Genomic DNA, 24,790 nt, shown 5'->3' on the forward strand with positions numbered 1-24,790 from the left:
GTTTTGATATTTCACTCCAAAACTTTGTTAAAAATCTCTATCAATACCCCAAAAATAATGTGAACAATATCAAATTTGTAGTTTCTTATAGCCGCGTTTGATCATTATTAAGAGTCCAAGTGTCAATTCATAAGTTACAGAAAAAAACATTACGATGTGGACATGGCGGATGATACAAGTTGGAAGGTAAGGTAAAGTAAAGTGCTAAAAGGGATATACATTTATAAATTTTAATAATATAATTTAATGTAAGATATAAAATATTATTGGTGGTGTTATCTTCCACGCCTAGGATATGTATGTTATAAGCGAGACCTCCCAATCAATGAATGTGGTCCAAATTGCCAATAAATTGATGAAAACGAAAGCCATTCATTCAATTCATCATTCATGTGCTTTCGATTTTGACGCAAGAAATAATGCAAGTTGGCCACAGTATTTTGTATTCAGCTACACCCTACAAGTACGTCGGTACATATACCTAACATTTTTGAATTATTGATACTATTATTATTTATATTTGGAAAGAGATTTTTAGTAACATTTTTTAGCATTTTTTATTTTTTATTTTAAATTTTTTCTTTTAACATAGAATCTAGGTTTTGCCTCTTGGTTAGAGTGGTAGACATGTGTCTCTCATATTAAGTTCCACAGCTGCTTCAGAACCAACTATTAATAACTCAACATTAGGTATCTATTGATTAAGGTGAATAATAAACTTTGCACATATTCTTTATATAAAAAATATATATATTAGGAAAAAAAAAAAGTAGTGTGTGTGTGGATAACTGGATATGGATATAGTCATCAACAATATCTGCATAATTATGAATTTTAATTATATGGATATATTAATTACAAGAATTAATTAGTCATAGATGCACAATTCATAAATCAATGTCAGCTTCATATATTCTATATAACTAAAACCTACACTTGGTTTCAGTGGTAGCTATCACATATGACGTATCAATTATTGATTTAATAACATTATATTATATTAATTCAAGACCAACATAATTAAAAACACCCTTAATTAAATTAGAATTATCAAATGTCAATTTGTTCAAATATGACCATAACAGACATAATAAAGTACACAGCAATAGCAGCAGCTACAATTGTCAATGATGTATTGTGGTACCGTACTATATATGAATATATCCAAGCAAATGAAATTATGGCCACTGGTTAAGAATAGAATCCTCAGCCATTGAGCATATAATGTAATCTTAATTGGACATACACTAATAAAGAAAAGGACCACGGAAAAAAGTCAAAAAGACATCATAATTAAAAAATCACATGCAAATGATAGCAGAAAGGAAAGGAAAGGAAACTGAAACCATGAATTTAATAATAATAATAATAATAATAATAATAATAATAATCATCATCATCATCATCATACAGATGGTCAGCAGAAACATCATAATTACACAGCCACTTAATCATAATACCCTGTACTTGTGGCCTTACTGCTCTCATAAGTCAACTGCTTTGTTCTTGAAGCCATGCACCACCTTCCAACTTGAACATGGAGTAAACAACCAAATTCATCCTGGAGTAGAATAGTTTTGGACATATAAGTTTCTTAACAAATGAAATCTCCAGCATGATCCTTAAAAACACTAATGATTTCCCTAAAAGTGGAATGATATAGTTTGATTTCTAAGGGACTATGTTGTGAGATTTTTATTAGTGTTCAACACTATTTTAACTCGAGAACATTGATACCCTTAATTCTGAAATTCCAATAGGACCTTATCTCAAGTCAGAATCTGCAAAGAAGGCACTAGGGCAGCCACACTTTCTTTCTCCTTGATCTTCCAAACAGCTCTGTATCGATCGATATCGATGTGTGAGGTGTTTATGTTGGGCTCTCAATACAATGCCCGTTCCCCAAGAAAAGCAGTTCCGCCTGCGACGAAAACAGCAACCATTGGGTTCTTTTGTTACCCCCTAGTTGATGACTCCGATTCCCTTTATGCCAAACTTGTCTAGCAATAGCAGTTATATGGTGCCATAATCCAACTTCTCCCAATTGAAGGGCGTAACCGAGCCAACCCAAGGGTGTCCTCGCAAGAACAGACAGACACAGACACATACAGCGGCAATAGCTAGAATCGAATGAATAAAGGGTCGGTGGTGACCAAAGCTCCGTGAACCAGGGATTCTGCTGCTGTAACGAACATCCGCCATTGCACTACACTTAGTGCAGGAATTCTGACCTCTTTTGGTTTGGTCACTTTGCCTTTGCTTAAGCTCGATGTCCATTGATGAATGCTCTATCTCGCTATTAATTGTTACTGAAACATGGCCTCTTCTTCTATTGGAGAGTTTTCGAGCAACCAGCACATTATAAGAATGATTATTCCTCATCATGGCATAAGCATGCGGAGTCTGCCCATTTGCATCTAGAAGAGAATCCCAGCTGTTCAACCCAATCTACACCACCACAAGAAACACTGATCATTAGGTGCTTTATAAAAGGGAATTATACATGCATCTTCTTTATGCTTGTTGAACATACTGCAAGAATGACTTCAGTGTTCACTTCGAAGTTTTAAGTTTACAAGAAATAAAGACACCGAAATGTAATCCACGTTTGTGGAGAAAAGTGTGCTGAAATTAGCACTAAATAAGACGTCCAAATGGAGAGTTTCCTATATAAACCTTATTACTAAAGTAAAGCCGGTAAATTTACCTCCTGCGGATCATTTGTCAAAGAGTCAATTACACCCTCAGATGACGATGTGCATGCTGCCAAGTGCAATGGCGTAATACCATCAGGGCCAGCAACATTTGGCGGAAATACGTACTTCCGGGATGCATCATTGTTGCTAGGCACAGCATACTGAATGAGCAAATCAACCATGTTAACATACTTTCTTTTAACCGCTCTATTCAGGAGTTGGATTGCGTTGAGCATCTCCAATGATGCCGTTGACGACCATTGGCCTTCCAAGTATTTTTGAACCAACATATCCAAGAGTGTTTTAACTAGCATACAGCAATTTCTTTCCACAGAAAATGTAAGTATGAATCTGAATCTGTCAAGTGAATAATCTGGAACCAAATCCGTATATGAGAACCTTTTTCTTTGGAATAACCACCCAAGCTCATTCAGGAAGTGTAGAGTCTCCTCCCTTGACCTTGGTCTTCCAAGATCATATCCATGCTCATCTGAAATGGCATCACTTGCATTTTCTTCCTTGTCGAATTCAGATTCAAGTGGTCTCAATTCCTTACAAATGGTTGCATCAGCTATTATCACTGGAAAACTGCTACCCTTGAAACCATTTTCTACCTGTTCATGAATGACGTTGCATTTATTAGATACAAACTTTGCACAGGCAAAAGTTTCAGGAAAATATGCATGTACTGCAAGCAAATAGAATTCTCTACAGGGATAGTAGTTAAAAAAAAATGATTAAGAACTCTACCTCGATAAAACAGCGACCCAAAAGACCAGGAGAAGCATCCTGAACTTTAATACCACTCAATTTTATCTTGTCATAGGTCATACCATAACATGCAGATTCAACAACTTTTATGGGCGTGTAACCGCCAGTACCTGTGCAATGAATCCTGCAAAATTTAGAACGAATATCAGGAGAATGGACCAGAAGGAGGTATAAAGCATCACACAAATAGAATGTGGGAAAGTGCTACTGACTTGGTGCCAGGATTTGACAGGTTTCTACCCTTCAATGAAAAAGAGGTTTCTTGTCCACTAACAATTGCCAAAGGGGACACTGATATCAATTCAGGAGACCTCCAAGTTCTCCATGGCTTGCATAAGTGAATTTTTCCTGGATTTTCAATTCAAATGGATCTAATTCAGATAAAGGAAATTTAGAGAAAAATGGCACGTTTGATCTTCTAAAGTTTGATTTTTTTTTTTAAAAAAAAGAGAAAACTATTGAGATAAAGAGGCCAAAAAAGCATATCTTAAGCATAAAAAGGTTCAAGTCTGCAGTCATGGATTAGTACACACCATCTTTGTGTAATGCTAACTGATTGCCAGAATGAACCAGAAACCTTCCAATTCTCCAAAAGTCGGAATTGCTTTGAATTAAAGAATGGACATGTTGCAGGAAGTTTTCTTCTAGCTGCAAAAAACACAATGAACAATTAATCAGCAAGAAGAAACATAAAAGCTATATATGCACGTGCATCACAGCAGTTCACTTACTTGCTCCCAGGCAGCAGAGGACATTGAAGCATAAAGCGACAGTACCACGCAGCCCGGCCTAATGTAGCTCTCCATATCTGATGGACTATTAGAAAGCCAATTGTAAATCTAGGAAAGAAAAAAGGGAAGTTAGTAAACACTATTATTTTTGCCAAGCGCAACTTTTTACATTCAATAAGATTATAAGAATAACATCATGAGGACACATGTTGGCACAGCATTTTACCTGTGTTCGCAGTGTTCCAGGGAAATGACTAGGATCTTTGTCAAATAGCTTGAACATTATTCTCCCAGTGCGATCCTGTTGGCATACCCCAACAATATCAAATCACTCACAAAAATGAATTACCTAAGCTTGCTTGGATATAGGCAAGATAAAACAAAATTACAAAATTGATGTCAAATATAAACCAGGAATAAGGAAATCACGAAATACCTGAGCATCTGAATTCAAACTTGGAGGTGAGTGATCAGAACCAGAAGATGCATATCCAGCTTGAAATGGAACACTTTGAAGTGAGCTAGGCTGGACTCTGCTATTTGGCGCATTAAAGAGATTAAGAGATATATTATAACTTTGACTTTGGCTAGCTTCTTTATTTGCATTTACTTCTCTTCTGCTTGGAACGCCGTCAGCCTTGAGACCTCTAGCCACACCTTGCAAATCGAATTGATTGTCCACAGCAGGGGAAGATGATGGTGACCTCTCTTCCACAGGATTACTGCTGTCAGAAGAGAAATACTTTTGCGAAGGTGTCAATTTTGGCGGGTTGCCAACTTCAGGAGAAGAACTAAAGAGTTGCAGTGGCAAATTAACTCGAACTTCTGGGAAGTCTGAATCTTCAACTGGAGATTGCGAACTGCCACTACTTCTTTCGTCTCCAACAGAAGCAAATTCTTGTGGATATTGTCTCATTTGTAAACTTTCACCAACTTGGTCAGCACTAGCCCTAGACTTCTCACTGTCACTACTCTGGCTACTCTTTTGAGAGTTGGGAGTAGATGCTGATAAAGTGGTTGAAAGAACAGCAAGCAAGTCCTTCGTTAATGGACCAGAATTGCTCTGGTTCACTTTGTCATGATGATAAGATGAAGTTTGTATTTGACCTTTACCGCCAACATTGAGCAACTTTGCTGCAAGATCAGCTGGCAACGGTATCCGATTAAGAATCTGAACAAGCTGGTCTTTATCCGGAACTTGTGACGCAATCTTGCTTCTGTCCTCAAACTTACCTACACAGAATAATTATCACAAAAAACTTAATTGTTTCTTTCCTCAAATTTTCCTACACACGATCATTATCATCCACAAACATAGCTAGATTAATGGCACGGATAAGAAACACAATACCATTTGGCTTCTGACCTTGTGAACTTGCTATGGCACTCAATAAATTGAAGATTTCTGCATTTCCAGTAGCCACACTCTCAGGCTGCGACGTGACATCTTCCGGTTGGGTCTTTCTTCTCCGGCGGTTGTGCCCAGCCAGTCTACGTCTACAGCTTCGCTTCCCTTCATCAAACTCCGTCAAAGGGTGAAACCTACGCACGTAAAACAACATCAAATAATAGTTAAAAGGAATGAAATTCAACACTATCATGGCAAAAACAGTTATTAAAAAAAAAAAAACTCAACATCCATCAATTTTGAAAACAAAAGTATAACCAAAAAACTATAAAATGCTTAGTCATTTCAACTAAAGATTTCTTCCCTTCTTGAAAAAAAAAGGAGATTTGGTACTATTACATCAACATCCATCAATTGTAGAAACTTATGCTATGATTGTAAATTCATCAAACAATTCATCACAAAATTAAGGCAATTCAAAAGAATTGACTAGGGTAAATCAATTAACACCTGCTACACTGCTGGCAGAACCTTTGCATTTGGTTCCCAAGGGGGGCCTTCGAGGCTTTGCTATGAAGCTCACACACTTTGTGCCTTCTATGATAGTCTTTTGCACTTGACAGATCTTCCTTGCAGTTATCCACCTGGCACATCGGATACGACGCCGTTCCGGTGGGTGAACCAGAACGCACTCTCTTACTCGGCCGCGACACGCTCGGGTCAACGCTTCCGCCGCTGCCACTAACACCACTGCTACCGAGATTTAAACGCAGCGTTTCTTCCTCAACTGAAACGACACCGTTTTGCTGCGGTACTGGCTTCCCGATAAACCTGACACTGTCCCAGCTCCACGCGTTTGGATTCCAATTACCGTTGGAGCTGCTCTTATCGACGTCGTACGACAGATCGCGCTTCTTCGTGGTGGCGGTAGTAGTCATCGGTACATCACAGAACCGACTTTGAAGTGCTTGGTGCATAAAGATCGGAGGAGCCACCTTCTCCATCTTCAAAATCTTCAAAATAAAACTATAACCAACAAAAACAATAGGGTTTTCCAATTAATTGTATAAAATTGAAGAAGACAAAGTCAGCATCACATGTCTGAAGAAATAAATGAATCCGAGGATGGATGGTATAGAATTAGATGAAGTTAGGTGAATTTGGCAACAGAAGAGAAGAAGAGAAGGGATCTGAGAAAAAGAGGAGTAAGATGCATTTTGTGTTCAAAGAGAGAAGTTGCTTGCTGTACTCAACTTGCATCAAAGAGACACCCTGTTGGGTTGGGGGGGAGTGGCAGAAAGTGTAAATAAGAGGAAGAATGAGGGGGGTAATTGGTAATTAGGGTTTAAGGGGCCGAGCCGACCATTGGGGCGCAGGAAGAATCCAAGGAGGTTCGCAGTCCCCACTGCTCAGTCATTCCATTTTCCGTACTACTACTGCTGCTGCTGTGACTCTCATGCTTTTACTTTCCTCACTAAATTTAATTACTAAATTCTCTAATATTAATTTGCTAAATCCACTCTTAAACTATATTTGCGTTACTTTGGGATATATTATTCATATATATTCTTTTCAAAAACGTTACGTAAACGAATTCTTTTTTTAGTTAAATTTTATCTAATTTTTTTTATTCTTCTTCAATTAAAACTTTTTGTTATTAATTCTTAAATTATTTGGCAATGAGTTATACTTCAAATGGTATAGTCTCTTCATATTCAGTGGCGGAACTTGAAACAAAATTTTGGGGGGGGCCAGATAGAAAATAATTGTCAAAATATTTTTAATATGAACCTCATTTAAGATAAGCTCGTCTAATCTCATCTCTCTGGTTTGGGTGATATTGCCAAATTTAAAGCCGTTTTTCAAGATCTCGTTCCAAAAAGTTAAGGTTAATGACGCCAGGACGTCGCTTGGATCACCAATCTTGGCGAGGTTGTTAACCCCACTATGGTGACATAGTTTAGATTCACCAATCTTGGCGAGGTTAACAACCACACTATGGTGAAAATAGCCATAAACCCATCTTAGTTGGCCAAACCAAGGATGCACCTCTTACTCTCAAAGAGCCTAGAGGAAAATAAGCACACAACTTATTTCATATTCAAAAATCAACTTCAACTCTATTTCATAAATAAAAGGTACATGAGTTATTTATACTAGTGGGAGAAGGAAAAGCCTTCATAACTTGGACGATGTGGGATTAATTCATAACACAAAATTCACTGTCTTAAACAATATGGGACTTGTATTCCCTTATTACAATTAACTAATATAATTAACCTACTAACTCTACTATCCACACCAAAAAGATTTCATTGGCAAATCCATGCCAAAAACCTACACCCACAAATCAAATAAAATTCCACTAAAGCAAGGTGAAGGCCACAAGGACCGACCTTGCTCTGATACCAAACTGATGCCGGGACGTTGCTTGGGATACCAATCTTGGCGAGGTTAACGTCGCTTGGAATACCAATCTTAGCGAGGTTAACAACCCCACTATGGTGACATAGTTTAGATTCACCAATCTTGGCGAGGTTAGTAACCCCACTATGGTGAAAATAGCCATAAACTCACATTGGTCGGCCAAGCCAAGGATGCACCTCTTACTCTCAAAGAGTCTAGAGAAAAATAAACACACAGCTTATTTCATATTCGAAAATCAACTTCAACTCAATTTCATAAATAAAAGGTACATGAGTTATTTATACTAGTAGGGGAAGGAAAAGCCTTCATGACTCGGACGATGTGGGACTAAAATATAACACAAAGTTCACTATCCTAAACAATATGGGACTTATATTCCCTTATTACAATTAACTAATATAATTAACCTACTAACTCTACTTGCTCATGCGTCAGTTAAAGTCATCAGATGTAATTTTTTGAACTTTTGAAAGTTATATCTCACTTTCTTTGTGATTCATTAAAGTAGAAGAACTATCTACAGGTGTTGATATTGTAAAAGTTATATGTTCTCCTTCTTAAATATTAGTCTTTCTCTTAAAAAATGTATCAATTCTTTGATTTTTTATTATTATTTTATATAAAAATTTGTAAAATATGTAAAGAAGAAGTTAGAAGGACAAATATTAAAATTTATAATATTTATTAAATTTTTTTATCAATTTATACAAATACAATAATATTAATACTTATTAAATATTCTATTATTTTTTATTATATAAAAAATTAAATTAAATAAATAGTAAAATATAAAATAATATTAAATTAAATAAATAAAAATATCTATTTTTTATATTTGAACTTAAAGATAGAGAGAGTGTTGTTTATTGAATTTATTAGATACTTTAAGTCATAGTAAAGTATTTAAGTCAATTGAACTATTTTTTATCTTCTGAAAAAGTACTACTAAATTTTTTATAAAAAGTTTGGGGGGCCATGGCCCCTCCTTGTCTGAACTAAGCTCCGCCACTGATCATATTCAATTAAGAGGTTGCGGATTCGAGTCTTTTATCTATAGTAAAAAAATTATTAAAATTATTTAACCATATAATATTTTTTATTTGTTCAATGATTGTTATAATTTAAATTTATTATCAATTTATTTATTTAAATATTAGAACAGATCTTTAATACCGTCAAATTCTCATTAAATATCAAATTAGAGGATATTGTGTGAATAAAAAATATGATTAATATAAAAATAATATTTTTATATGAAAAAATTTTGGGATCAACATTTTTATTAAATTTTGTTTAATATTTAATCAGTAAAAAATAAAATGAGTAATTATATATTATTAGATATAAGGATAAAATATTAAATTGGTTGGTCTCTTATGTTTGGGTATAATTTTATTTTGTTTTTTAAGGTTTAAAGTGTCCTATTTAAATCTAACAAAGTTTTATGTCGCACCGTGAGGTCAAAATTAAATAATTAATAGAATGTCCTACATGACAATAGTACAAGAACAAGATCGATAATTTAGAGAACAAGTACAAACTCCAGAGGAACAAAATTAACTGTGGATATATCAATATATTTATTTATTATTTTTCTTACGATTTAAATGAAATAATATTTTCTATAGAACTAAGGAGAATGATAAATAAATGTATTGATGCATCCACGGTTGATTTTATGCCTCTAGAGCTTATACTTGTTATCCAAATTATCGAGTACTACGTAAGATATTCTGTTAATTATTTAATTTTGACTTTATGGTAGGACTACGTTGAAACTAAATGAAACTCTTTTAGATTCAAATAGAATATTTTAAACTTTAAGGATTAAAACAGAATTACGTCCAAACGTAAGGAACCAATTTAATATTTTACCCTAAATATAATTTTACACTATTAAAAATAATAATAATGACTAATTAATAATTATAAATTACAAAAATTTATTGCCCTGTAATAGTCTTCCTTATATATATATATCAAATTATGCATATAATATTGTTTAAAAAATAATTAAAGTATATTAAACTATAAATAAAATAACTTTTGTATAATAATATTTTCTTTAGCATTCATTTATTTTTATCATTTATTTAGTTCCTAATTGATTAGGATAGAATTCGTACGGGTGTAACTAGGAAAAGAAAAATGTAAACATTGATCAATTAAGTAAACAGTTAATTTAAAAATAAACACTTATTCTTAAATGAAAAGTACTCATCTAGGCTTATTGATTTACTTTGCTCCTTAGTCCTTACTAATTTACTGGTACTTTTATTTGTGTAAGTATATACTGGAAAAAAATTCAGTGTATCTAACCACAAAAGTAAAATGAACAATTAGTTAAGAACAAAGATAGCATTGACTTACTTTACTAACACAAAATTTTACCACCTGGTTTAATTAATTATTATTACATTAAATTTTTTCACTATTAAGATATGACTCTGTGATTGACATTTTGTGAGAATGATCCTTTTAATTGTTTAATCTGTTATTATTTTTTTTATATTTTTTATTTTACTTATAAAATTAATAATGAGAGATTATACTTTTCTTTTTCAATTTTTTAAAAAATTGAGAGAATCTATTTTCACATTTTACTAGTCTAAAATTTTAAAATTTTTATGTCTAAAGTGAAATTGAACCATCAAAATGATGTTAAAAAAAAAGAATAAATTCGTTCTATTTTAACCACACTTCAAACTTTATATTAGCTTGTCTAAATAACTTTTTTTTTTTGGATTTTTTAAAATGAGATGAGAACTAAAAGAAAGAAGCATGATTTAAATAGTTTACATTATTAGTGTATAATAACTAAACTATAATTAAAAATGACCTGCTCTTAAGTGTTTAATTAGAAGTGAATGTTTATAAAAACTACTATAGACAAAGTATAGTTAGTTTCTAAAAGGAAAAAACTATGATGAAAAAGTATATCCGTATGAAAAAAGAATAATATAACAAAAACATCACATCTAAGTCTAATCTTACCAAACAAAAATTTATATGTAATTATTTTTATGTAAAATTAATAATAAAAAAAATTTAAATAATTTAACAGATTTAATTAAATTATTATTTAATAAATTTTTATTATTAACTTTATATAAAGATAAATAAATACGAATTTTATTTTGTATTAAATAAAAATAAAAAGAAGAAAAAATATACCAATAAATTCTAGCTCAAATGTCATAATCTCCTCATACTAGTTTGCGGATTCGAGTCTCCTATCTTTAATAAACAAAAAAAAAAAAAAGAGAAAATGTACGATTTTTAGGATTAGGATGGGAATGCTTTTGCCGCATCCAACCAAATGAATTATCGTCATCCATATATTCTCACGCTTTTTTTTTTGTGAGAGAAATTAGAAAATAATTGTATTATTTATTATTGTAATAGAATTTAGAAAATAAAAACTAAATATTTTAAAAATTATTTTCTTAAATCAAACAAGCTTAAATATTTTTATCAAAAAACTAGACTTAATTACTCACATTTTTATTATATTTTTTTGAATCCATAATAATTATTTGCTAAATATACGTGTATTAGCTTCTTAGATTAGACAGAAGTCCTAAACAAGAAAATTACACGAAATTGGTAGTAAATAGTAATAGCTGGGAAGTTTTATTATTATTTTTCAATGAAAATTATAAAAAGTAAGAGTAAAAGAAACGAAGAGAAAGAACATAACGTGTGATTCTCATATCAAAATATTTTCTCCTCTCAAATGGAAAGAAAACGAGAGATAGAAGATATGTTTAGAAATATTTGAAAATTAAATTAAATTTAATAATTTTAATAATATTTTATTTGGATAAAAATATGTCTTAGTCTGCAAAATTTAGGTCAACTTTATTTTTATTTTTATTCCTAATATTTTAAATATTTTATATTTTTAACGTATGTTAACAATTTTTTATATATGTGATAAATATTTAATACTCTTAAAAACATGCATAGTGATAATATAATCAATTATACAAGTATTATCACCTATTAATTTATTATCACTATTATATTTCCGTTCTAACCTATTTATTCACAAGACAAATCATAATATTTTTCAACATAAATATTATTTTTTTCTGAATGATCAAATCACATAATTAATTATTTACATATATTAAGAGAAATAAATATAGGATATATTTTTTTGTTATGGAAGTAGAAGTGGTGATATATTTTAATATTATAATTTTTTGTGTTTTTAAAATTTAGGAAAGTACACAAATCAGAAGTCCGATTTCTGTACCTCAAATTTTTTAATTTTTTTTAACACAAATCGGATGGTCCAATTTGTGTACCTCTTATAAATCGGACGGTCCAATTTCTGTACTTCTAATAAATTAGACGATCTGATTTTTGCTTCTCTAGTTAAACGATTCCACATTTGAGTATAACACTTCAACAATCCACATTTTAAAAAAATACCACTGTCACTGTAATATTAAAAATAAGAAATTCTAAATAATAATGTTAAAGGTTTTATATTTACAAGGATACACCTAAGCTTCCCCTCCATGCCCTATATAGGCATAGGGTAGGGGCCTGATGGATGCCGTACATAAAGATTTAAGAAGGTGATCACGTGTTTCAGTTGAAGAATGGTAATTGAACACTAGTCACTACTCACTAGGTGCATGAACTTCTTCCATCTTTCGATTTCTGAAAAAGAGATTCCTATTGTACTATTGTACTACATCAACTTTGGTCGGCTTATGTGGCGGGGTAAAATCGTTATTACTTCTTAGTTTATTACTTATTAGCAATTCGGATATGGAGAATGTTAGGTGACAATGAATTTGTTGAACAATATGAATAACTACTAATCAAATAAAAATATATTACATCTCTAAATTAATTTTTTAAATTTTAATATTAAAATAAGTATCCGTACACTAATAAAATAAACATCTGATATATCTATTGTTTACATTGTTTAATATTTTAATTCTTTACCTATACTTTTCCTTCGAATATTATTGTATTGGAATTTTTACTGAAATAAAATAAAAAATTTTATTATTTATTTAAATTTAATTTTTTAACTTTAATTCTCTTAATACAATTTTTTTTTTGAATTTAGCAAAAGTTCGTCACATCTCCCATGAATTTCACTTTAAGTATTTTCAAAATACACGAAACTTAAATTTTTAAGTTATTATCATGACTCATGGTATCCAAAAATATATAGAAGTACACAAAAAAATTATTTAAAAAATTAAAATAAAAAAATAAAATTTAAGTAAATAATAAATTTTTTTATTTTATTTCAGAAAAAAAACCTCATTGTATTGTATGACTCAGCATGAGGTATAGTCAAACTCTATTATTGATGCCATTTAATTACTATTGTGTTCACTTTTTATTAGTATTTAGTCAATAATAATTGTATATTTATAGAAATTTTATATATAAAAAATATATACTTTGTATTTATAAAAAAAATTTAAATGTATTTACCAATCACTTGCTTAAATTTTCTTATATTGGTAGGGAAAATTGAACTCAAATTATATTATAGAATTTGTTTTCAGACTTTTTCAATACTTATAAAAATATTTATTGATACCTCACTGAAATAATTTTACACCCGTAAATAAAAATGATTGAACTCAAATTTGTATGGAATTCGAAATTCGTTTATTACCAATTCTGTAAACAAATCTTGCCTATTAATATGAACATATAACAATGCAATGTATTATACTACATAAATTTTATAAAATTAAAGAAAGATATAAATCTACTTTAGAAACTTCATCTCTAGAGTCCTAGTCCTTTGAAGAGGAAGAAATAGAAATAGATTCTCTCATATTTTTTTTTTTAATAATTGAAGGAGTAATGTGTGATCTCCTACTATTAATTTTATCAAAAATTTTGAATTTAAAGTTTAATAATGACAATAATAAAATCTTATTCTACTAGATGAAGTCGAATGTCATTATTGATTCTAAATTCATAGGATATGTACTATCAAGAGTCAATATGTTTTGTTAGAATTTTTAATTTAATAGAATTTCTGTGTCGTCAAAGTAAATATTTTTTATACATACCTCAATTTCATTTCTATTTTTTTGTTGGCATTACTTCCGTGAATCATGACAGAAAGTTGAGATAATTTAATTGATTCCGTTCCTTTGAAGAATGAAAAGAGTGATAATATAATACAATTGTCAAAGGAGATTATTCACAACTACATTACTGGTTGAAAGACTTTTTACTAATAAATCACTTTTAACTCGAATCATGGATGGAACACTTAAAGCAATTTGGGAGAGACCATAAGAGTTTCGAGTAAAGGAGATTGATCACAATCAATTCTAATTCTTTATCGATATCGAATGAGATATTATGAGAATTGAGAGAGGTTTTCATGGCTTTTCAAGGACTATGCTCTCCATGTCCATAGTTGGGCCCAATTTTGGAAGATTCCTGAAACCTTTAAGACACTAGAAGTTGCTTGAAAGTTTAGTGAAGAGCTTAGTAAGGTGATAAATATGGAACCATGGAGTGTGCAGTCTGGTGATATACGGCAAGTAGAGGCATCAAAAGAGGACAATCTTCTATGACTCTTCTTACATCTTTGTGTTAAGAGTTGTGGAATGCGAAAAATTTGGAGCTCTTTGAAGGTGAGAAGCTGGCGGCAACAGTAATTATGGAAACAACAAGAAAGCTCCAGTAAAAAATGACTCAAGTGATAGAATATTATTTTTTGTGAATCTCCAATCTTTTTTGTTAATTTTTCTTTAGAAAAGTATAGAGGACCAGTAATTTTGGTGTTTTTTGACCAGCACTTAACCATCAAAATAAAAGTGAGTGATTTCTTACCATTAGATGTAATCTCACACTATTAAAAACACTATTAATAGTTACAAAATACCAAAATTGTTGGCCCTAACATTTTTTTTTTGTTAATATTTAATGTTTATCAAAGTGGGAGATCTTCTTTTTCTTTTGTCTTTGTCATTATAATGGACAGAGTATTTATTTTTACAAAGCAATATAATTACGTATCTTTGGAAGAAAAAAATAAAAGATGAGGTCGGATGTCATGGATCCACTCGATACGCAGATTACGCACCCATCAGCTATATGGAGTATTATACTATTATGGACATATTGTTAAGTTGCTTATCATCCAATATGTTGAACATACCTATACTTTTCCATGTATATATAAGTGGAATAATAATGAGGGAGTGATGCATACATGTGATGTGATTAAGATACATGGGAGGCTATATGTGTTTATGAAGACATGTGAATTATTAATGCAATACAAGCTTCATAATGTGGAAGATTATTGAGATGATACTGACTTGCGATATAAGTGAAATCAAATGAGATTGCCACATATTTTCTTTGTTATACTATTATTCTGGTCAACTGTTGCTTATACTAAGATTAGATTTCAATTGCCAAGAACTGTATTTCTATTTTTGACATATGCAATAGAAGATGCGGGAAAAAAAAATAATTAGGTAGCATACACATTGTACAAATATTCCATTTGATTTCTCATACTTTCCCTTTACTTATTTATGTTAGAGATTTAGTTTACTTATTCATAATTAGGTGGCATGTATGTGTTTAGGTTGACACTCGATATATCGCATAAAATAGTTGTCTTCATAACTATAGGTCTATAGCTGTCATCTATTAAGTATTCACACAGGGATTAGTTGGATTACCGTGTTACATTATTATTATTACTATCAAGAACTATATAGTTATCTCAAGAGTACTTAAAGCTTCACTTGAATTACAACTCATCAAATTCTACATATAACAATATTCAAATTATCATTTTTAAGAAAACTTTCCTTAACCCAAAACTAAGTCAGGAATTTTGACCATAAATTTGTACAGAGCAAAAACTAAAAAGAACAAGTAGTTCCTTCATGCTAAGTCCATGCACATGCAGGCGCATAGGCATAGCTCATAACAAATTATGGGATTACCACTTGGTATCATAAATGCAGGCGCATAGGCATAGCCTCTTATACCCTTTTAAAATCACAAGCATGCAAAGTAGACTAAATTCACTTGCTAAACTACAAATAACCTTATTTACTGGGAAACTAATTTTTCTTTAACCAATAATCAGCTCACAAAAGTCATTCAATATTACTTATATTATGAATAATGTTACACATCCAAATCTTTTTATGAATCAAGTCCAATCAAATTAAATAATAAAACTTAAAATAATGCTAATCATAATTAATTTGTTATATTAAACCAACTTGATTAACAAAAAAAAACTTGAATGTGTAATATTATTCTATCTAATAATTGTGATTATTTAAGACGACTTATGTATCAAAGAGGATTTATCAATATACAGAAGAGAGAAACCACTTTTAAGAAAGAAAAAGGAATAACAGTGAATATAAAAGGCACAATCATAATAATTTATTACCATATCCATAATGGTCACAGCAACAAAGCAATAAGCAATATAAATCACATCACCCCGCAAATAAACAAATCTCGGTCTAAAGAAAATAATCAAAACTAACCGGAGTAAAAAAAAAATGTAAGCGCAAGAAAGAATTGCTCCTATACGTATGTATGTAAAGTGTAAATGTAATAAATATAAGGGTAACATCCCCGGCAAACACCTAGTAGTCTAGTAATGCTTAGTTTAAAAAATAAAGTAAAATAAAAAGTAGATTATACTTTGTATCATACTCAATAAGCAGAACCTTGGAGCCAAGATCTCAAAGAGCTGTTATTCCCCAAGAAAAACAAGGCAACAACAGCCAGAACAGCGATCACAGCCCACATCCATGGCTGAATTCGCCTCTTTCCCCTGTTGCGAAGAGGGAGCGGCATAGATTTTGCCTTGCTCTGCCTTGTATATTGTGATCTTCTTGTTACCTCAACCGGTTTTTCACTCTGAACACATTCTTCCGTACTCCTTGTTACAGTCTCAGAGATAGGAGTAGGTTCTTGTTCTGTGTTTTCTGCTGTTTCAGTGGAAGCAGCCTTTCTTCTTTCCTTCTTCCTTAATCTCTTCTCCCTTTCCTGCATCAGAAAGAATGCACAGTTATACAACAACCGACATATGCTTTTTATAGAGTTGAAATCATGTTGATGCTATTTACCTTTTCTTTCTGTTCGGCTTCTTTTTGTGCCTTTAAGGCAGCCCTTTGTTGGGCTTTCTCAGCATTACGCTGTTTCCGAAGCATTGCCTCCTTAGCTTTCTCAATTTCCTCTAGCCTTCGCTTTTCCTTCAACTTCGCTGCTTCCTCTTCCTTTCTTGCAATTTCGGCCTTTAAGATCTGCTCCTCTTCCTCCTTTGTTCGCACTGGTTCTTCAGGTATATCTTCAGGCTCATCTGCCCATCGAGGAATTGCAGCCACTGACTTCTCCAAAGGAGTGGCTTTTGCAGCCTTTTTAGCTTTGGTTGTCTGACTTTTTTCAGTTTTTTGTTCCACTGCCTTTGGGGCTGATTCAGCCTTTTTATTAACAGATTCTGCTGGTGTTGGTTTCTTTTCTTGATCGAGAGTTGATTGCGAGACTGAAGAATTATCTTTGGATACTCTTTCGGGTAAGAAACTCGGAATTACTGGTGGCTCTTCATCAGGACCCAGTGATCGGCCATCCAGGGTTTGCAATCTCCTTAGTGTACTCCTGGTGTTGCACCGTACATAGTCCCTTCTGAACTCATCATTTTTGTTCCACAGCTCCATCATTCGCTCAACCTAAATTGTTTATTGGTAAGTGCTCAAGTCACATTTACTGGCTAATAGTAAGATTGCAAGAAAGAACAGATAATCTGTCTGGGTGAAAAGATTACCTGATCCATACAGAAGCATTGCAGTTCCTCTTTCTTCCCTTCTGCGGCTAGGTCCTGCCCTTTCTTCGAAGCATTTTTGTATTCCCAAAAGTATTTGCTCTGCAGTACAGATGAAAAGCATTACACTCAACTGACGGGCACAAGAAAAATTGAAAAAAATTATATCCTGTACAGCAATTATACTAGTACTATTTTAGAGAGGCTTTAATATGAAAAAGAGAATAAAAAGTTTATCTGATATACACAAATCTGCAAATGTTCCTCTCCAGACACCATACTAACTGAAGTGGATTCCCATGGATGATATATTAATATTGAAAACAAAAAGGTGTGTGCAATTTGATGAACAAATCGAATGGCAAGCAACCAAGGATGATATCAGTTGTGTACTAGAATAGCAAACCACACAGTAGTAGAGTGAAGTCCAGTGAATGTATTTTTATTGTTTCACTGTTATGAGTAATAGAAGCCATTTAGTGTATTTTTAGTGCTCAGTTCAAACTCATAAAAAACTACTTAAAGCAGGTCCCAAGTTTAAATAATTAAAACAGAACTATCCAAGAATCAACTTTCTCTAGTCTTACCAACACATACCTTTTATATAATTGTTATCTCAAAGAAAACGATAAGAAAAGGATGCACGTACCTTCAAATGGAATTGTTTCTTCAAAGTCTGTAATTTCGCATATGCTTCTTGGCGAACGTCATCAGCAAACTTAAACCGAGTTGATATCTCATTCAATATGTTGCATTCATCTTCATATTTCTTCTTTGCAGCTTTGGTTGCTGCCTCTGCCTTCTGAACATTACTTCTAAGCAATTCTATTTCCTTCTTCAAAAGTTGTAATTTCTGCAAACATCAAAATAATGATATCACTTCATTTTCATAGACTAAAGAATAAGGTAGTCAATTCATGAAAACGTAATAGCAGTCCGAATGTATTATTACCTTTGAGCTCTCTTCAATATTTTCCTTGTCGTCTAGAGATTTCTGTGATTGATCCTGCTTCGCCATACTAGAAGACAGCTCCTCCCGATTCTGCTTCAATTGTTTGATCTGACGTATCAATTGCTTTTCCTCTTTTAGAGGGAGTGTTTCATGCTCAATCATGTGTTCCATGTTTCTTATCTGCCAACAAGTTTAAATATCAGAAAATTAAACAAACATAAGACTGGCAAAAGACTCAAGTTCTTATAAATATCTCCAGAAGAAAAATTGGTAGCATACCTTGCCATCTATATCCCCAACAGAAATTGCATTGTTTAATCTGTTCATTGTGGCTTGAACCAAATCCATTTCTTGGCGTTTGGATTTGAGTGTGTCCCGAGCAGCCCTTTCTGCTGTTATTGCAGCTCTAAATTCTTGATTGTACTCCTTACATGTGGCCTGATCACATCGTCATGCAAAAGTTGTAAAACATCAAACATTGGCCTCAAATAATTGAAAAGGTTTTCTTTGTTCTTATTATTATTATTATTATTATTATCAAATAACATAAATTTACTGCCCTTGTGACTGACCTTTTTATTCTGGCTTTCGGATCGAATTTCATCCCGAATCCTAGTCTTCTCTTCTACTTGTTGGATAGCAATCTTTATCTGTTCTTTTATATTTTCATCATCATCGTATCTTGGTATCCTGATCAAATAGTAAAATGGCCTTTTCACTACCTCTGATCCCATATTTTGTACATCCACAGCATCAGTATTAGATCCTTCTTCAGTTAGTTTTGTCTCTTCATCTCCAACATTGCCAGCTTCACGTTCGACACAAAGTACACCTTCAGCTGAAGGTTCAGCTTCAGGTTCAGCTTCACTCTCCACGGCAATCTTTGAAGGCTCAGCTTCACTCCCAATTGCAACATCTGAAGGCTCAGCTTTACTCTCAACTGTGAAGTTTGAAGGCTCAGCTTCACTCTCAACTGCAATCTTTGTAGAGTCAACTTCACTCTCAGCAGCAACCTTCGTAGGCTCAGCTTCACTCTCAGCAGCAACCTTCGTAGGTTCAGCTTCACTCTCGGCAGCAACCTTCGTAGGTTCAGCTTCACTCTCGGCGGCAACCTTCGTAGGCTCAGCTTCACTCTCAGCAGCAACCTTCGTAGGCTCAGCTTCACTCTCAGCAACCTTCGTAGGCTCAGCTTCACTCTCAGCGGCAACCTTCGTAGGTTCAGCTTCACTCTCAGCGGCAACCTTCGTAGGTTCAGCTTCACTCTCAGCAGCAACCTTCGTAGGCTCAGCTTCATTCTCCACCAGAGTGTTTGAAGGCTCAGGTTCACCATCAGCTACAATTTTTGAAGGCTCACCTTCACGCTCGACCAAAGTGGTCAATGGCTCAGGTTCACTCTGCAGTGGAACGTTTGAAGGTTCAGCATCACTCTCAACTGCAATGATTGAAGGCTCAGGTTCACTCTCAACTGCAGCATTTGAAGGTTCGGCTTCTCTCTCAACAACAAGATTTGAAGGCTCAGGATCACTCTCCATTGCAATCTTTGAAGGTTCAGCTTCACTCTCCATCACATTGGCATTAGCCTCAGGCACAACAATACCATGTCCAGATATATTTGAATTGTTCAAGGCCGATGAGTCTTCTACTTTGTCAACCAGTTCTTCTCCTGATTCCTCCTCAGGCTTCTCAAATTCGCAGCCAGACCCACCTTCAACATGAACCCCATTGCTCAATTCCTGCTCAGCTGAACCGTTTTGAACATCACCTCCAGCAACACTCTTATCCACATTATTTGAATCAGTTACAGCCTCAGCCTCAGACTTCTCCACATCCGAACCGGTGTGAGCATCTTCACCAGCACATTCCTTCACATCTACAGAAACATGCACTCCATCAATGCCAATAGGAATCTCATCCTTCTCAGTTTCTGCAGAACCATTTTGATCATCTCCGTTAACGACATTCGTGAATTCACGATCTGTTACTTCCTGTGCAACAGCCTTCTCATCTGAAACAGCATCAGAGGTAGATTCAGTTGTTCCTTCCAACACACTCCCTCCACCTTCCTCAATTCCACCACCTGAATCAACAGCCTCCAGCTGCGCCTTCTCCGCTGATTTGCTTTCACCATCTTTATCAGCAAACTCATTCACATCCATAGTAACTGAAACTTCCTTATTCACCACACAGTTTTCAACAGCCACACTTTCCAATTCGCTGTGACTACCATTGTTCCCATCAGTACGATCTACTTCTACAACGGTCACAGGTTCCTTTTTCTCGTCGCCGTGAATCTCACCGTTTTGCTGAATTCCATTCGCATCAGCACCGTTGACTTCATCAACGCCATCGCGAATCTCGCTCTTCGCACCGTTTTGAACAGCCAATTCATGATCGCAAGTTATTGTCTCATTAACCTCCTTCGCATTGTCTTCCAAAACGACAACAGATCCCTCGTCATTTTGACCGCCCCAACCGACAGGGATTGTTCCATTACTAATTTCCGTTTTCTCTTCCAAATCATTCTCCTCCTCCTTATTAACCGCTTCTTCGCACTCGCATTCAGCTACAGGAGAAGCCTCAGAAACCGTCACATCAGACTCACCAAGAGCCTTTCCTTCCACCTTGTCCTCTACCACGACGATGAGATCCGAGGCACCGGAATCACCGCCGCCATTCCCGGAGACGACGGCCCCGTCGCCGTCGCCAGCGACACTACCGTTCTCGTGAGCAGCATCGCCATTGCAGTACTTAACCTTGATATTGTGCCGATCGCCGTCGCTGGAATCGGAGATTTCGCCGCCGCGCACGTTCACCACCTCCTCCTCCGTCATGTTGTTGCTGCACAAGAAAATAAAAATAGATTTCGAAACAATGACATCAAAATTGAAACATTGTAGGATCCAAATTACGGAAAATAGCGTCACTGTGATGGATCAATAGAAACGTAATCGAGATCAAACGGAATATAGGGAGGTGAGATTCACTTACGGAATTCAGAGGAATGCGGATCAGGCGTCGGTGCGAAACGAACAGATCGAGAGTCAGATCAGTGATGTGAGAGAGAGAGAGAGAGAGAGAGGGAGGGAGAGAGAGAGGAATGCGTGGGATTTCGTTGGAAGGAGAGAGATGCAGATGCAGATGCAGATGCAGGGTGCAGGGGTGGAATTTAATAGCCGACAGAAAAGTGTTAAGTGGAGAAGGAGATTATGGGTGGGGGTATTTTTTTAATTTTGTTTTTACGTGAATTTAATCATATATCTTATATCATTTAGCTCAAACTTTTAGATAAGATCGGAAATTATTTTACATTATTGGATTTTCCTTTCAAACAAACGCTGAAAAGATAAACTAATGCATTTAAAATATAAAATTTAAAAATATTAAATTGAATTTCTTTTTGAACTGAATTTTTAAATTTTTTTAGTTTAAAATTTAAATGGTATTGTTGTTATTGTTAGAGATTCGTTTCTGTTTAACTATGATCATGAGCCAGATTATCTACTACTGTGTATCCGATGCACCAATTTACTTATCTATCTATATTGTTTTCATATACCATTTTTAATTAAAAAACAACCGAAGTTGATAGCGATAATTAGTATTATTCTATTACGCCTATAGATCTAATATTTTTTTTGTTTTTGAAACAACATATGTAATATTTAATTTGTAAAAAATATGGTTTGAATTTTTTTTAATTAATTAAAATTTTAAATTTTAAATTTTAAATTTCATTTTATATATATCTAACTTAATTTTTTTTCTACAAATACTAAAATAGATAAATTAATGCATTTAAATGTCTTTTTGAATCGAATTTCTAAATTTCTTTAGTTTAAAATTTGAATGGTATTGTTGTTATTGATAGAGATTCGTTTATGTCTAACGATGATCATGAACTAGATTATTTATCTCTAAATAGAAGATAACACATTGAACAATTCAGTTGGAATAAAATTCGACTATCTTAGATTTGGACCATTAGATGATCTCAGAAACGAAACATGTTCATTAAGTTTTTTAATAATTACTAAATAATTTTTATTTAATTTTAGGGTAAAGTATATTTTTTATTCCTAAAGTTTGACAAAAATTTTAAAAATATTCTTAAGTTTTATTTTGTTTTAATTTTGTCCAAAAAATTTTCAATTTGCATCAAATATATTCTTGATAACTAATTTTTCATAAAATTTAAGACTAATTCAACAAGACAAGCAAATCTAAGCATAATTTTCATGCATTATTGTTATATTAGTTTTAAATTTTATGAAAATCTAAGTATATTTGATGCAAATTGAAAATTTATGAGACAAAATTGAAACAAAATAAAACTTAAGAGTATTTTTTAAACTTTTGCCAAACTTCAGGGACAAAAAATATAATTTACCCTTAATTTTAACTACAACTTAATCTTTTATATATTATTTAATTATTAGATCTATCCTTTATTTTATTATTCATCTATCATATTTATTAATAATTAGAAAAAAAACAACAACGAGATAGATCTTCTATTAGTGGTGACCTTCATAAATATTTTGACAATACGAATCAACGCGTATTTTCTTATTCAATCGATTGGCATGGTAACACAATCTAGTGAAGAATGAGTTTTCTCGAAATGCAATCGATTAGTTTTATAACAATCTATTGAATTTTGTACGTGATTAAGGGTCTTTTTCATATTCAATTGATTGAAATTTGTAAATGATTAAAGTCTTTTATGCATTCAATCGATTGGTATGATACTATATATATACAGTTTAAAAAACTTATATTTTAATGATGAAGTAATGTCACTTTTATTTATTGTTTCAACAACTATGTCATACAAATATTTTGTCAAATTTGTAATCCTTACTTAAATTTTTTTTTAATTTCCTAGCATTTTTTAGAGTAATTTATTTTGCATTGATTAACCCTTGAAATAAAATTCTCTAAAGAATTGAAGTTTTATTTCAAGCACCCACACTTTAACAAAGTAAAAAAAAAAAGAGAATTTTTTAAAAAAATTCAAGAAATAATAGGAATAGAGAACAAAAATGAAGGAGTGTGTGAAGGCAAATAATTGAAAAAGAAAAATACAGCAACGACGAATTCACAGCAAAGTGAATGATGAGCCAACAAGGAAGAAGAGCAAACAACCACTATTTAAGTGTCTTTTTGTTATTTGTTATGATTAACATGAAATTTTTAATTTTTGTTTCAAAAATTTGTAACTTTTATTATTATTTAATCGTGACTAATTGAACCGTTTTAATAAAAATTATACTTCAAATAATATCTATATACTTTTAATATATGATGAAGATTGTCATAATTAATTAAACAAAATTTTATATATACAAATTGGATATATTGTTTTTGCATGATTATAACATTTCAAGAAAAAAAAAGATGCCATGCTAAAACAATCAATTATTTATATTGATAAACAAAAACAATACAAAATATCAATTTAGTTCAAAACTTCTTTATAATAGCAAATAAAATTTATTCTAACATCTTTTAAAATAGATGGAAAGGAGAACACGTTTTTAGATTTTAGCTCCCCGTTTTATTTTTTTAAGTGTTTATGGTGGTGTTGATAGTGGACTAATGACAATTGTTAAATTTTAGTCACACGCAACCGAATTGGTTTTTTCAGGCGGCGGCCATGGTGGAGGAGCAGAATAGAGGGAGGACGAAAAGAGACTGATTGTGAGAGAAGAAATGGGGTCGAAGAAGAAAAAGAGTGAAAAGGCATAGCTCATAATAGATGAATAATAAAATAATAATTTATAAAATAGAGAATAAATTTAATAATTAAATAATATATAAATAATTAAATTGTAGTTAAAATTAAATAAATACTATTTAATCATTATTAAAAAACTTTAAAAAAATATGTTTTGTAGTCTCTGAATATAAATTTCACAAGATTCACAAAGTCTTAGTGAAACTTCTGGTTTTTGTACTCAATGTATGAATAAAAAAACTTTCTCTCTTTATATCACATTCTCTCTAGGGTAGTTTTAACAATATATATCATAATATGATTTGGCAATTTGT

General features: G+C 32.6%; 2 protein-coding genes across 3 annotated transcripts; both read right to left on the reverse strand.

The window, feature by feature from the left end:
* Nucleotides 1-1,352: 1,352 nt before the first annotated feature.
* On the reverse strand, nt 1,353-7,032 carry LOC112783505 (squamosa promoter-binding-like protein 14). Of its 2 annotated transcripts, none has more exons than XM_025826477.3 (10): nt 6,057-7,032; nt 5,550-5,740; nt 4,635-5,431; nt 4,425-4,499; nt 4,199-4,306; nt 4,001-4,115; nt 3,680-3,815; nt 3,447-3,591; nt 2,708-3,310; nt 1,353-2,448 (listed from the first exon to the last, which is right to left on the reverse strand). In XM_025826477.3, the coding sequence occupies exons 1-10, from the start codon at nt 6,548-6,550 to the stop codon at nt 2,014-2,016; spliced, it is 3,099 nt and encodes a 1,032-aa protein (XP_025682262.1). In that variant the 5' UTR covers nt 6,551-7,032; the 3' UTR covers nt 1,353-2,013. The 2 variants fall into 2 exon arrangements, with proteins under 2 accessions (XP_025682262.1, XP_025682263.1); XM_025826478.3 differs by having other exon boundaries at nt 5,565-5,740; nt 6,057-6,866.
* Nucleotides 7,033-16,378: 9,346 nt separating this feature from the next.
* LOC112783176 (uncharacterized) lies at nt 16,379-22,253 on the reverse strand. The gene is made up of 8 exons (XM_025825985.3): nt 21,728-22,253; nt 19,312-21,577; nt 19,019-19,177; nt 18,740-18,919; nt 18,437-18,640; nt 17,791-17,889; nt 17,096-17,695; nt 16,379-17,015 (listed from the first exon to the last, which is right to left on the reverse strand). Exons 2-8 carry the CDS (start codon nt 21,568-21,570, stop codon nt 16,680-16,682), a joined length of 3,837 nt encoding a protein of 1,278 aa, XP_025681770.1. The 5' UTR covers nt 21,571-21,577; nt 21,728-22,253; the 3' UTR covers nt 16,379-16,679.
* Between the last annotated feature and the right edge of the window lie 2,537 nt (nt 22,254-24,790).

The sequence above is a fragment of the Arachis hypogaea genome, chromosome 20 (genome assembly GCF_003086295.3).
Source record: "Arachis hypogaea cultivar Tifrunner chromosome 20, arahy.Tifrunner.gnm2.J5K5, whole genome shotgun sequence".
Classification (NCBI taxonomy): Eukaryota; Viridiplantae; Streptophyta; class Magnoliopsida; order Fabales; family Fabaceae; genus Arachis; species Arachis hypogaea.

What these genes read in the sequence shown, in the direction of transcription:
- LOC112783176 (XM_025825985.3), bottom strand. Translation starts at nt 21,570, where the DNA reads ATGACGGAGGAGGAGGTGGTGAACGTGCGCGGCGGCGAAATCTCCGAT. An exon ending in TTGGGGATATAGATGGCAAG is followed by an intron (nt 18,920 to 19,018) that starts GTATGCTACCAA and finishes ACTTGTTGGCAG; the next exon opens with ATAAGAAACATGGAACACAT. An exon ending in AATGCTTCTGTATGGATCAG is followed by an intron (nt 17,696 to 17,790) that starts GTAATCTTTTCA and finishes TAAACAATTTAG; the next exon opens with GTTGAGCGAATGATGGAGCT.
- LOC112783505 (XM_025826477.3), bottom strand. Translation starts at nt 6,550, where the DNA reads ATGGAGAAGGTGGCTCCTCCGATCTTTATGCACCAAGCACTTCAAAGT. An exon ending in TTCTGCCAGCAGTGTAGCAG is followed by an intron (nt 5,741 to 6,056) that starts GTGTTAATTGAT and finishes TTACGTGCGTAG; the next exon opens with GTTTCACCCTTTGACGGAGT. An exon ending in TGGGTCGCTGTTTTATCGAG is followed by an intron (nt 3,311 to 3,446) that starts GTAGAGTTCTTA and finishes ATTCATGAACAG; the next exon opens with GTAGAAAATGGTTTCAAGGG.